Source organism: Prinia subflava, chromosome 10, assembly GCF_021018805.1.
Source record: "Prinia subflava isolate CZ2003 ecotype Zambia chromosome 10, Cam_Psub_1.2, whole genome shotgun sequence".
NCBI classification, from domain to species: Eukaryota; Metazoa; Chordata; class Aves; order Passeriformes; family Cisticolidae; genus Prinia; species Prinia subflava.
Genome location: NC_086256.1, coordinates 9,001,592 through 9,013,670, shown reverse-complemented (window position 1 = coordinate 9,013,670; position 12,079 = coordinate 9,001,592). Strand labels below are relative to the sequence as shown.

At 38.7% G+C, this 12,079-nt stretch overlaps 1 protein-coding gene across 4 annotated transcripts in view; it reads left to right on the top strand.

Annotated features, from left to right (window-relative positions):
• The window catches only part of MAST2 (microtubule associated serine/threonine kinase 2), a 187,274-nt gene that overhangs the window by 129,910 nt on the left and 45,285 nt on the right, over positions 1-12,079 (top strand). For 3 of the 4 annotated variants that reach the window (XM_063407168.1, XM_063407166.1, XM_063407164.1), the window contains 3 exons: positions 529-549; positions 3,078-3,156; positions 8,368-8,522. In XM_063407168.1, the coding sequence (XP_063263238.1) occupies positions 529-549; positions 3,078-3,156; positions 8,368-8,522 (255 nt within the window). The remainder of the gene's footprint in view (positions 1-528; positions 550-3,077; positions 3,157-8,367; positions 8,523-12,079) is intronic. The other variant, XM_063407165.1, reaches the window with a different exon arrangement.

The window sequence follows — 12,079 nt, the reverse complement described above, 5'->3', positions numbered from 1 at the left end:
TAGTGCCAGAGAAATGGATATTTCACAGTACCCTTTTCATTGACATTGCATGGGCCTTGAGAGATGGCCCTTGCCTGATTTCCTGCCATTGCCATCACAGGAATTACTTGTTCCTGATTTTCTGCCTTTTATTAGTGGTGTAATTTCTTCATTTATTATCCTGTTTGGACATAATTTTTGATTTCCATTCTTCCGTTATAGTCCTGTGATGAGTTCTTTCTTGAGATGGAATAGGAAACTTGTTTGGAAAGCTCACGTTATTGTAAATTTACTGCAAGATTGTCCTTAGTCTGACTTGTGATTAACCATAAATCCCTTGCTAGATACCCTTTCAATGATTGTGTCATAGCCACAACATGGGCAGGAATCCTCCTGCTGGAATAAGGAAATGTTTGGTTAATTCTGCTCATACTAAAACTGATCTTGGAGGAATACCAGTAACAGAAGGTGAAGGGTTTTTTTTCAGAAATCATGTGCATCATTTACTTCTCCCTCTCTCATAATTATTGTACAATTTTTTCCACACAGCCATGGACACAGAGCAGACAGGTAACGTGTATCCCATCGCTGCTGTTTGTGTGTGTGTGTGAACTGTGCTTGTGTGCAGCTGAGCACGTGTCCCTAACAAGTTCATGCTGTAACAACCCCTTTATGCATTCAGCTTCTAGTCTTTGTGATAGAAACAGAAAATCTTTACATTTTAACTTAAAATGATAAACAGGTGGTGCTCTGGAGAAGATGCATTGTTTTTCTAACTCCTTGTTCGAAATAGATCTGCTTCTTCAGGAAATAGCATTTAGCTGCCATAAAAACACCTCCTTATTATTAGTTAATAATTATCTAATTAAAATGTCATGTTAGAGGCAGATTTGTTTGTTTGTTTGCATGTCTTTGTTGGACTAGTGAAGCATCTATAATAAATAAGAAGCCTAAAGATTTCAATCCAAGTGAAGTAATATTGCATGTTGTCTCTCTAAAAATATGATTATTAACAAAACACTGAAGTACTTTGAAATGCTTTGCATAAATGCAGGAGGAATTTGCTTTAAAAGGCTTTTCCTCTTCCTTGATTTGGAAGATTTTCACTCTTGTCCCAGTTCTTTCTGCTAGAGTAGAGCTGATATGTTTGTCCTGACTGCTTAGCACATTGCTTGCCTGGATTGCATCAGCAGAAAACAGCCTAAGCATGAAGGGGGGGTGTTTTGGAATTTTCTAACTGAGAAAGAGATTTTCTTTTGACTTGGTCAAAATGAAAATTCTGAAGTTATTTCAATAACCATTTAGGTAATTCAGTTAAAAAAAAAAATCAAGCTTTTCTTTTGCAAGAAATGAGTAACTTGTGCAGCAAGCAACAGTGTTTTGCTTTGGGACTGAGGATCCAAAGTGAGGTTGAATCATTGACCTAAATATTTCCCCAGTGCCTCTGCATGGTACAAGAAACTCAGTGAAGTTTATTGAAGTTTGATGTTCAATCCCTTACCACAGCATGCAACAACGTTGTAATGCAGATAGTTGTTGTTTTTCAGGGTTAAGAAAGAAATTCCATTTAACTTGAAATTATTTTGAGATTGTTCTTTTACATTTAATTGTCTTGCCAGAGAAAATATCACCTGTGGCTAAATGGGGTTTAGCTGTAACACAGGCATGCAATAAAAATCTGCATTACAGACTTAGTATTTTTTTTAATGCATGAAGCATGAGTCTTTTTAAAACTCTGTTGACAAAATAGTCTTCCAGTGATGTGGAACAATGAGTTTATTCCCCTGTCATTCTAAGATAGATGGCAAAGGGTGGTGTGTATCAGTGCCTGAAAATAAAAGGAATTAGAGCTGGAAAAGCTCTAAACAGGGGTTTTTGTCGTGGTGGGAACTGAACCTTTTTCTGGAGATAAGGCTTCATGGGTATGGGCAGTGGGTTCAGAAATATCACTGTGAAGATAATAGTTGAGGTTTTTATAATCACTCTTTCAGACCTGTACCAAATACCCTATTTTATAATGCACTTGCATAAATGCACTATATCTCTGTGTACCAAAAACCTCCCATATCTCTCCAGAGTTAGAACTGTTCTAATTCAGCTTCATGTTATGACCAGTTACTGATAATCTGCTGCAAGAAAAAACCCAAGCAAATGGAAACTGATGTGAGGAAGAGACTTTTACCATCCATCCCATTGTGCAACAGGACATGGCTGTCCATTCTAAGGACACAAAATATGGGAAAATAGATCAGAGACAGAAAAAGTGCTGTGAGACTGAGCTGAATGTAGTTCAGTTTCCATCCTCAATGAGATTGGGTTTTGGGGAAGAAGAGAGTTTCAGGGAGGACAGCACTGATTTTTCTCAAAGCTTTTGTGTAGTTCCTCAATTCTTCAGTTTTGACACTGGCAAAGCAAGACCTTTCTGCAGCATCTCCACAATTTTTTGGATGTTTTCCCTGAGGGACATGTTTATTTGGCTACAATAGGGAAATAACTACTAATGTTATACTGACTGGAGGAGAAAGGACCCTAGGTGAGATTTCTGTGATTTACAGATGTATTTGCAGTGGGCCCCTTGGCTTTGTTCCTATCTGCTGTTGTGGGTTTAATTTTCCAGCCGTGCCAGGCAAAGTGGTGGGCGGAATGCCCTCTGAGCAGGTAAACAAATTAATCTGCTGTCAGTTGATTCTTGATGTAATGAGGTTTTTTTTCCTCAGTCTGGATCTTCATTTGGAAGACAATGAGCTACATAAGTGTGTTAAGCATGAGTATCTTTTCCAAAGAAGTTTGCAAGTAACTGTTTTTATTTGTCTGTTTTGGAAACTCCAAGTTTTGTACAAGTACAAAGCATCTACTTAATGCAGGATTCTGGTGCCCCTTTGCTTTAGCTTTTCCAAGGTCACCTAGTTTTGCTTTTAAAACTTAATTGCTTTTCCACAAGCCTGATTGTGAACAGGATACCTGATTTATCTGAATAACTCAAGACATTAATAAAAGCATGAGGTTAGGAGATACAGAGGAGAAAATTTCTCTTATTTCACTCAAGAATTAGCCACACTCTGTTCCTGACTCTCGTTTCCCTTACATCTTTCCCCCAGAACGGATGGACGCCGCTGGTCCTTGGCCTCCCTTCCTTCATCTGGATATGGAACAAACACTCCCAGTTCAACAGTTTCAGTAAGTGGCACAGACTTTTCCAAGCAATTCAGTTTGTACAAATACACCCTAACAAATCAGCTTCTGAGTCTCTACTAAAATACTGGATCTTTCTTCATTGTTTTGCTAACATTATTAAATATACTAATTATTTTAAAAATTATTTTAATTCTTGGTTCTGCTGCTTTTCCCCTCCATTTCCCAGCTCCTATCATCTTGCACTTTGCCTTTAGCATTGGTGAAATCCCAGTGCAGCACTTGGCTCAAGTGATGATTTGAGAGGCACAAAGTCTCTGAAGTGGCAGGACTCAGAGATAGTGCACAAATACCTTCCACCTCTCAGCTTTTTGTAACTGGGAAATGAAATTCTTGTCTGCTTTCAAGTGCTTAGTCTGAAAACCTCTGCTACCAGGCTAGCAGAAAGAAAAACTGATAAGCCACATCTGTTATTGAACTCCAGTAATCTGAACCTCCTAATGAAGCTTTTCAGTTCTTACACCCATCATTAGCAAGGCTGGCTGCAGTTTGCTTGAGTTCTGTCAGCAATACCACTGAGCTGGCAGCACCACATTAACCCTTGTAACTCTGACATGCTTCCCAAAATGAACCTTACTCTTTAGTTTAAGTCAGCTAGGCATTGTGGTTATCCACATGGGAACCTTGCAAAGACAAACATAGAAACATTAGAACTATAAAGTACAGACTTAATGAAACATGCTTGTGTATGTGTCTTATGGTGTATTCAACTATGTGGTAACAAATCACTGCCTCTTTCCATAATACTGATCATCTGGTTTTGTATTAATTATTTAAAGTACATTCCTAATAATTGTAACACCTTCATTAATTAGTACTACACGTTATGCAAATCTTACACTGTATTGTTTTCCTTGTGAACTGTTCTAAGTTCATCCATAAACTTTCTAGTGCCTCTCAAACACAAATTTATGAGTTTTTTTGGAGGTGAGTGTTAAATACAGTCTATATAGAAAAAGAAGAAATTGGAGTCAGAAGTTTCCTTTTAGTATAAATTGCTATGATTAAAATTTGATTCTACAATGTTAAACTTATCTCTATAACTTCATTTGTTCACACATATTCTTGCAAACTCTAGTGCACACAATTTCTACCATCTTGTTATCTTTTGCCCTTCAAGACAGTTGTTTTCCTGTTGAGTTTAGGGTGCTTTTTGTCTCCTTTGAAGGCAAGTTACTTGATTTCAGTGTGCACACAGATATTGTTGGATATGTGCAGGAGCACAGAAAGATGTACATGAAAATGATGCCCTTGGTTTCACTGCCACACATTATTATATTCAAGCACTCAAGAGCAGCTGGCAAAAAGGGGCTCTGCTTTGCCCTTTATAGTCTTAGGTTAAATCTTTATGGGCATAATCCATGTCTAAGTCCTCTTCTGGGAGCAGGCTATGGGAGCATAGAGCAAGTACAGTTACTTTCTATATGGATGGCATCCAGATAGCTTGGTCATTGGTAGTCACTGTGACAGCTTGTGAAGATGACACCTTTGGAGGCCAAACTGTAGTTTTTCTAGAGTTTGTAGTTTGGCCAGACTTAAGGTGGATGCCCATGGAGAGAAAAAAAGTAACAACACCAAAAATCTGTTGGAAGTATCAGTTCTTACTTTGAAATCGGGACATCAAGGCTACTTTTAGAAAGTTCTCAGCTTTCTGGCCTGGGAAATAAAGCATATTTGCCTCTTGTCATGTTCCCAGAAATAGATAGATCATTTTGATTGATGTTTTCCCATGAAAAAAACAAACAGTCCAACAAATCTGAGATAAATGTGTCACATAGAAAGTGTCAGTTCAAATGGTAATTTTTCAAAGTGTAAGTAGCAGGGAAGTGTAATGAGAAGCATAAAGTGACAGTTGTAGTTAGACCTGAATTCAGCTTCATGGAAATAGGCTGAAACATGTAATTCCAAGACTTTTTTTCCCCTAAGTGACCAAGTTTCTCACCTCTAGTCCTTTTGCTTGTTCAGTAGTAGAAGGCACTGAAATGGGCTGTTTAGTAAGTAGTGATGCAATTGTTGGAGCTATTAAACCTGGTATTACATTTCTAAGCCAATCCTATTATCTCAGTATTTCACAGATTAGAATTCATTTGAATTGATCTGAATAACACCTCTAAAGTTGATAAGCAGTGTTATTCCTGCATAGACTTTGAAAGTGAAGCAAGAGGTAGTGAAGGGGCTTGTCAAAAGGACAATAATGAATTGGTGCTGCAGATACAAATTTAACAAAAGTTTGGGCTCCCGTTTCAAATGATCAGTCCTCAAGATTATGTTTCTTTCTCAAGCAAGATAAAGGAAGCCAGTAGATCTGGTGGATGTGCCACTAGGAAATGAAATATCAAGAAGGGCACAGTCCGTTCTGTGTCCTGATGGTTGAGTTTTTGTATGAGAGCAAGAGCTGCCCCTCATCTCTGTGATCATAGATCACCTGCTGTACCAACCCACTGAACAGTCCAAGGCATTTACCTAGTCTAAGGTCAGTGAGAACCTGTAGATTCTGATTTATTTTTGCTTCCAAATGAGGGATGACACTTCAATCAAAACCAAACCACATTTATCCTCTCCATTCAAATCATGAAGACCAGATGTATCATCAGACCAACTCAGAAAAAGCTGGAGAAAACCTTTCAAGTTAGGTGAACATAACATAATCAGTTTGATAGGCCAGTATACAATTATTTTAAAACAGTTAATCTGCTATTCATTTTCTAGATGCAGAGTTAGTTTATAAGCAACTGCAATATAGATTGATTTTTTTTTTTTTACTGGAGAAGAGTTGGCTAATTCTGCATCTGTAATTAAGACACCAGGGGGATATTTGTATCAGTCTGCTGCAAATATTGAGTACTGTGATGTGATTACCTGAAAATCAATACTTCAGAAGTGTTTCACTTCACTTTCCTGCTTTTTCATTGAAAGGTTGTACACCTTAATACTGCTAGAGAAGCCTTTGGCAGAGAAAAGTCCGTGGTCTTTATCTTCAGGGCCTTCATTAATTATTCTCTGGAATTCTAAACTTTGTGATCTGATTGCTTTTAGGGAGAGGAAGTGGAGGGAGGATTTTGCTGGGCTTTCCATGGGTTGACTAGCACTGCTTCCCCAGTGATTTTGCTGTGGGGAAACATGAAGTTTTTAATGATTTTTCTAGATTATAAGTTTTGATTTTTTTTTTCTAATTCAAGTAACTATGGGCTAACCTTCCTTAATTTTGTTTTGAGTCAGACATGTATTTGCAATGCCAGAGCTTGGCTATCTGCTATTGCAGGTTTTTAAATGTCTTTAGTACTTCCTGCTCCACTGCAGGGTCTGTGTTATTCACCATGAATGGGATTTCAGCTGCCACCTAACTTTTTCTTTGAGGTTTTTTCATAGGCAGGTTCTTCTTCCTGCTCCTTGTATTGTCTGAGACACAAATAAAGACATGAATGAAATCTCTGAAAACCACAACATGACTTGTATAATTCTGTACTTAAGGGAGACAAAAGTCACTGTATTTGGCATAAACAGTTTGAACAGAACATCTGTGGGTGAAGAGGCAAATTCCCACACTCTGGCTTCAGTGTGGGAGAGAGCAGGGTAAACTGCTGCACCACCTGGGTAAACATCAGTGTGTGCACACGGGGATGGAAGTGAATTCCCAACACGGTCCCTCCACACAAACCTGCCTGAAAGAAAACATTGGGAGTGGTGGCTTCCAGTTCCAGGCACACTTGGGAAGTTCAGGCACATCCCAAGGCTTTCAAGAGGGTTTTTTTCTGTAAATGCCTCTATTCAGTGCAGTGGGAGTGGCTCTACAGCCAATTAATTTTTTATCCAAAATAGGATCTTTAGGTTTATAGGTTCTTACATCACCTGATTTTCTGTTGCTTACAATACTTGGAATAACTACACCATTTGAACAGAGGCATTCTCTGTGCCTTGTTTAGCTCAGATTTGTTGGTTGACTGGGTTTTTTCCCTCAGAAAATGTCAATCCAAATGATCTAGCTATATGGCAAGAGACAGATGTGCTTTCTTTCCTATGCTAGGTGAGTTCAAACTTTGATCATATGTGTTATGTATAACTCCCTCCTAGCAATACTTCTGATACTAGGATGTGGTGCTTCCACTCTAAGTGAGGACTATACTTACTTTTGTTGTAGCAAAAGGACAAGTTTTTCTGCTGGAACAGTGTACATAATTAATTTCATCAGATAATAAGGAGCTGTGGAACTCAGGTCAGGGTGATGTTTTTAATAAGGCCCACTGGTGTTGCTCAGTGCTACTCTGATTATTCAGCAGCTTTTTTTTTGTTTTCCCTTTTGTTTTTAAAGAGAATTTTAAATTTGTCCTTACGTAATTTATTTTCTTACTTCTCTAAAATGGAAAGGGGCATTGAAGAATCACACAAAAAAAGACATTAGTTAGTTGACCTTCAGCTTTTTGCCCTGGAATGTCCAACTTTGATGTTATTAGCATTTCCCACAAATATTTCTTTTAATCTGAGGTTCTGTGAGGTTCATGAATTAAAACAGTTTCGTGTCTATTATTATTACAAGATGTGTCATATAAATGCATCAGCTTAATTACAGAAGAATAAGATGTTTAACTCACTAACAAGAAACTTTGTTCTTCTTAAAAAAAGTCAGATACTTTACTTCATTGTTTCGTCCCTGGTTAGAGAAGAAGCGTGATGGGTAATGAAAAGGAGAAATAAAATCCTGACCATTTACAATAGCAATTTCCAGGGAGAGCCAATAAGCAGCAGAAAACTCTTATGTCTACACAGCTCCATAGCATTCTGCATGCCAGTGAAACTCCTGAGCTATGAGAACATGAAAAGAAAAGGAAAAGGAAAGAAAGTTGCTCACCACTCCAGGAACCTCCTTGTCCTTTCCTGAGTAGTGCTGGTGCTCACGTGCCTTCCTTTCTGTCTCCTGATAGTAAATTATCTGCATGATCAGATGTACTGGTTCCACAATCATGCAGTGGTTCCCTAGTGCTCTTCCAAAGTTTTCCTGATCTCACCAGCTCTGTCACTGAGTGTAAGGGTTGGCTTAGCCTAATGAGAACAACCAAAAGAGGCACCTGGTCTGATAAATAGCTTTCTTTTCCGCTGGAGTGCGCAGTGTCTGGCAGAATCCGTTCCTCTTCCATTCATTAGCTGACCCCTATGCATGCGTTTAGTGCATTTCTTTTCTGTATTTTTTTCTGTACTCAGTCATCATGCTCATCTCAGGAGAAGCTGCACCAGCTGCCCTTTCAGCCCACGGCAGATGAACTTCATTTCCTGACAAAGCATTTCAGTACTGAGAGCATCACTGATGAGGAAGGGCGCCATTCTCCAGCCTTGAGGCCTCGATCTCGCAGTCTCAGGTGAGCTTTGGATTGCTTGTTGAATTTTTAAGATGTTGGGCACATTTATTGCATTTCTATATGTGCTTTCAGATCTAAAAATAGTCATTTGTAGTTGCTTTTTTACATGTTTTTGAAACTATTTTAATCAACATTTAGCTCACCTCATCTGATGACAAAGGATTTTTTCCCTTACATTTGATGCTGAGCTTTTGGATTCCAAAGTGGTTGGTATTCTCTGCTTTTGTATTTTCACAGTAACTCTATGAAAACATGATCCACAAATGTCTGAAACTAAATGCATAAGATGTAGATTTCCTTTAGTGAAGTTTCTTCTCAGAATTTTGCTATAATATCATAAGGATGTGGTTATAACCACTTTTAATAACTTTTCTGGTGATGCTTCTGAAGGGGTGTGAAAACCAGAGTAGATAAAAGTCAAAACCTTAAATGGAATTGCACCCCAGCACAATTTTGTAATTGGGCTGAAAATGTTTGTGCTGCATTAATAGTTGAATAATTTTACTGTTGCTTCAGAGAACTGGTTGTTCAAAGATAACTATCCAGGGTTATTTCCCTGTGTAGTTGATTTTTCCATACATAAAACCAGAAGCAACTAGAATTTCATCTTTCACAGAATTACAGATTGGTTGAGGTTGGAAAGAATCTCTGGAGGTCATCCAGTGCAAAGCCCTATTCAAGCAGGCTGCCCAGGATCATGTTATATGGCTTTTGAATATCTCCAAGGACAGAGATTCCACAAACTCTCTGGGCAATCTTTCTTGCAGCTCTCTAACAGTTAAATGGAATAAATCCACAAACACTTTGTATCATGGCAAAAGCCTCATGTTTTGTTATGCCTTTAGTGCTGTGACCAAGTGAATGAAAATCTAGGGAAAGTCTAGACACACCTTGTGAAAGAAAAGGGTTTTTACAGGCAGCGTTGGAGGAGGTGAAGGCTTCATTCATCTGAGGATGTCAGAGGTGGATATCATCTTTAAATTAAGGGGCAATATTCAAAAACTCTGCCATCTGGAATTGCTGAATCAGTGTGCCTAGCTCAGGACTGGGGTGGGAATTTGTAAAAGAAGGAAGTGAAACAGGCCAGGACAACAACAAAACCCATGGTGAATGGCATGTCATGGCGGATCTGATCTTTCAGGATTATTTGTAATTATTTGTGTGTTCTGAACTTCAGTGCAGGCTGCATGGTAATTGCCTATGGATCTGCTAAGTGTAGTTACACAGTAATCTACAGGAGCAGGTGAGTACTGTGGGGAGTGGCACATTAAGGCAGCCACCTCCTCAGTGCCATGTAGTGAAAGACTAATTACAAATTTTGAACTAAGTCCCTTTGAACAATAGTCCCTCTTGAGTCCTCGTGCTGCCACTCCTAACACTGACCCCTGCTGAGTAGTGTAACTGTAGTGGTGCTAATTCTCTAGAGGTGAGCAGCTCCTGTAGACAGCACAAGCTGAAATGATGATTGTCCTTTGACACAGGTGTAATCCTGTTGTAGAAGACACTTTTGCTAATGCAAGAATGATATATGTGACCCCATGAAGAGCCCAATTTTAATTTCTTCCTTGTTAGTATGGGTTATCAGGTTGCAGGGAATTTTGCCTCTGTGAGCCAATTTGAAGCAGACTGATCATGGAGTAGGTTTATAATGTGTGGTGGATGAGATTAATTCAGTGTGTCGTGTAACTGATTAATCTTCTTCCTCTCTTGAATACCTTTTCTGGCTCTCTCAGTGATTTTTAGTGTGGTAATGTCCAGCCTTATTGGTATTCCAAAGCTTAGAATGAAGTTATTTAATTTTTTCAACTCACTATGCCTCATTTGGTTTTCATTTTGCTTATTGCCAGTACTGTGATGCTGCGTGACTCTAAAGCACCCTTGCCACTACCAGGCATTTGTGCTGGCCCTTGCACCTCCAAGGAAAATGGGTAGGTCAATCCAACCAACTGGAGCAATGTTTGCAGGAGCAAAAACCCTCTTTGACAGAGGGCAGCCTGTACTTGTGAACAAACAAGTACTAAAATACATGAAGACCAGACATTGTTCACTGCACAAAGCTTGCTTATTTATTTGCCCACACTTCAGAGTTACCTCACTTAGTGAGAAGATATTTTCACTTATTAAAAAATAAAAGCTGAGAACAGCTTTTGTTTTTCAACATTAGGTTAAATTAAGCAGTGATTTCCTAAAAATGTATCTTTTCATTCAGTGGTCTTGTTTGATCAGCTTTAATGGAAAGCAGATGAACAAAATACATCAGACATTTCCCCTTAATTTGCAGCCATGGCTTTGTAATTTAAAAGATGGTGTCATTAATGTGCATTCATTTTCCATCCTGTATGACTGCAGCCTTACATCTCTGTTTGAGAGAGGAACTGGCATTTTGAGATGTCAAATGCTGGGACTTTTTTTTAATGTCTGTAACCCAAGATTTTTTTTTAGAAGTGTCAGATGATCCTTTTATGCTCCTAGGTATAGAATACTGCCTACATGTAACTTTTGGAAAAATATGCTTGCTTCTTTGGCTAGAAATGTACCATTTTCTTGTACCTAGCTGCAAATGTTCTATTTGTACAGAGCACTCTTAATGATCAAACTGGATGATAAAACTGCACTGTGTGCAGTCATGGAGGGTGCACTGACAGGTTGGTAGCACCTCTGCTTTGCTTGAGGTGTTCTGCCAGTGTGCATTGAAGATACTCATCTTTTATTTAATCATGCCTTATTTGAAATGCCCAGAATTTCTGCCCTGAAGAAATGGCACTGGTTCTTTCCCAGCTGCTTTCCTGTGCAGGGGGAAGGAGGGAATAAAAGACCAGCACAAGACCAAGAATGCAAAAGTGTGACGTCCTTATAAAGCTGCTTGCAAAGTCCAGGAGTGTGTTCTCTCTGTCTCAAAAAGATCCAGTACTCACATGCTCATTCAAAGAACATATTTCCATGTGACCCACCTGTTTTGGTGCTTGTAGTCTGTCTTCAGCAGAAGAAAATATCTCTTTACTACCTGCAGAAGTAGTTCCTAAATATCATCTCTCAACTGTTCTCTATTTTTTTTTAATAATGCAGCCTTCAGATCTTTCAAGTTTCTGACCAGCGGAGAAATCACTAGGCTACATTTGTTTTGTTTAGATCAATCCTCAGCTTTACCTGAACAAGATCTTTTCTCTGGAGTAAAATGCATGAAAAGTTTTGAATACTTGCACTAAACTTGGCATCATTACTCTTTTGAAGTTAGAGAGATGCTGCCTTCCATCTTTTCCCAGTTCTCTTTACTTGTCATCTTTAGCAGTTGCTCACATGTGGGACTGTGCGGAGAATGTCAGAGATAAAAGTAGAGTTAACTAATAATGACTTTTTCAGGAGCTACCTTTGTGCAGTCACTCAGCCCACCAATCTGCCCATTTTTCTTGATCTCTTTTTGTATTTCAGGACAGTGTTGTCTAGGTAAAAAGGGCTGAAGGTTGTTGCAATGAATTTTTATAGTTGAAGTAGATGAGATCATCCTTCTTCATCTCTTTGCTGGGTAGTGCTTTTTAAATGCAATTCCCTCAACCTGA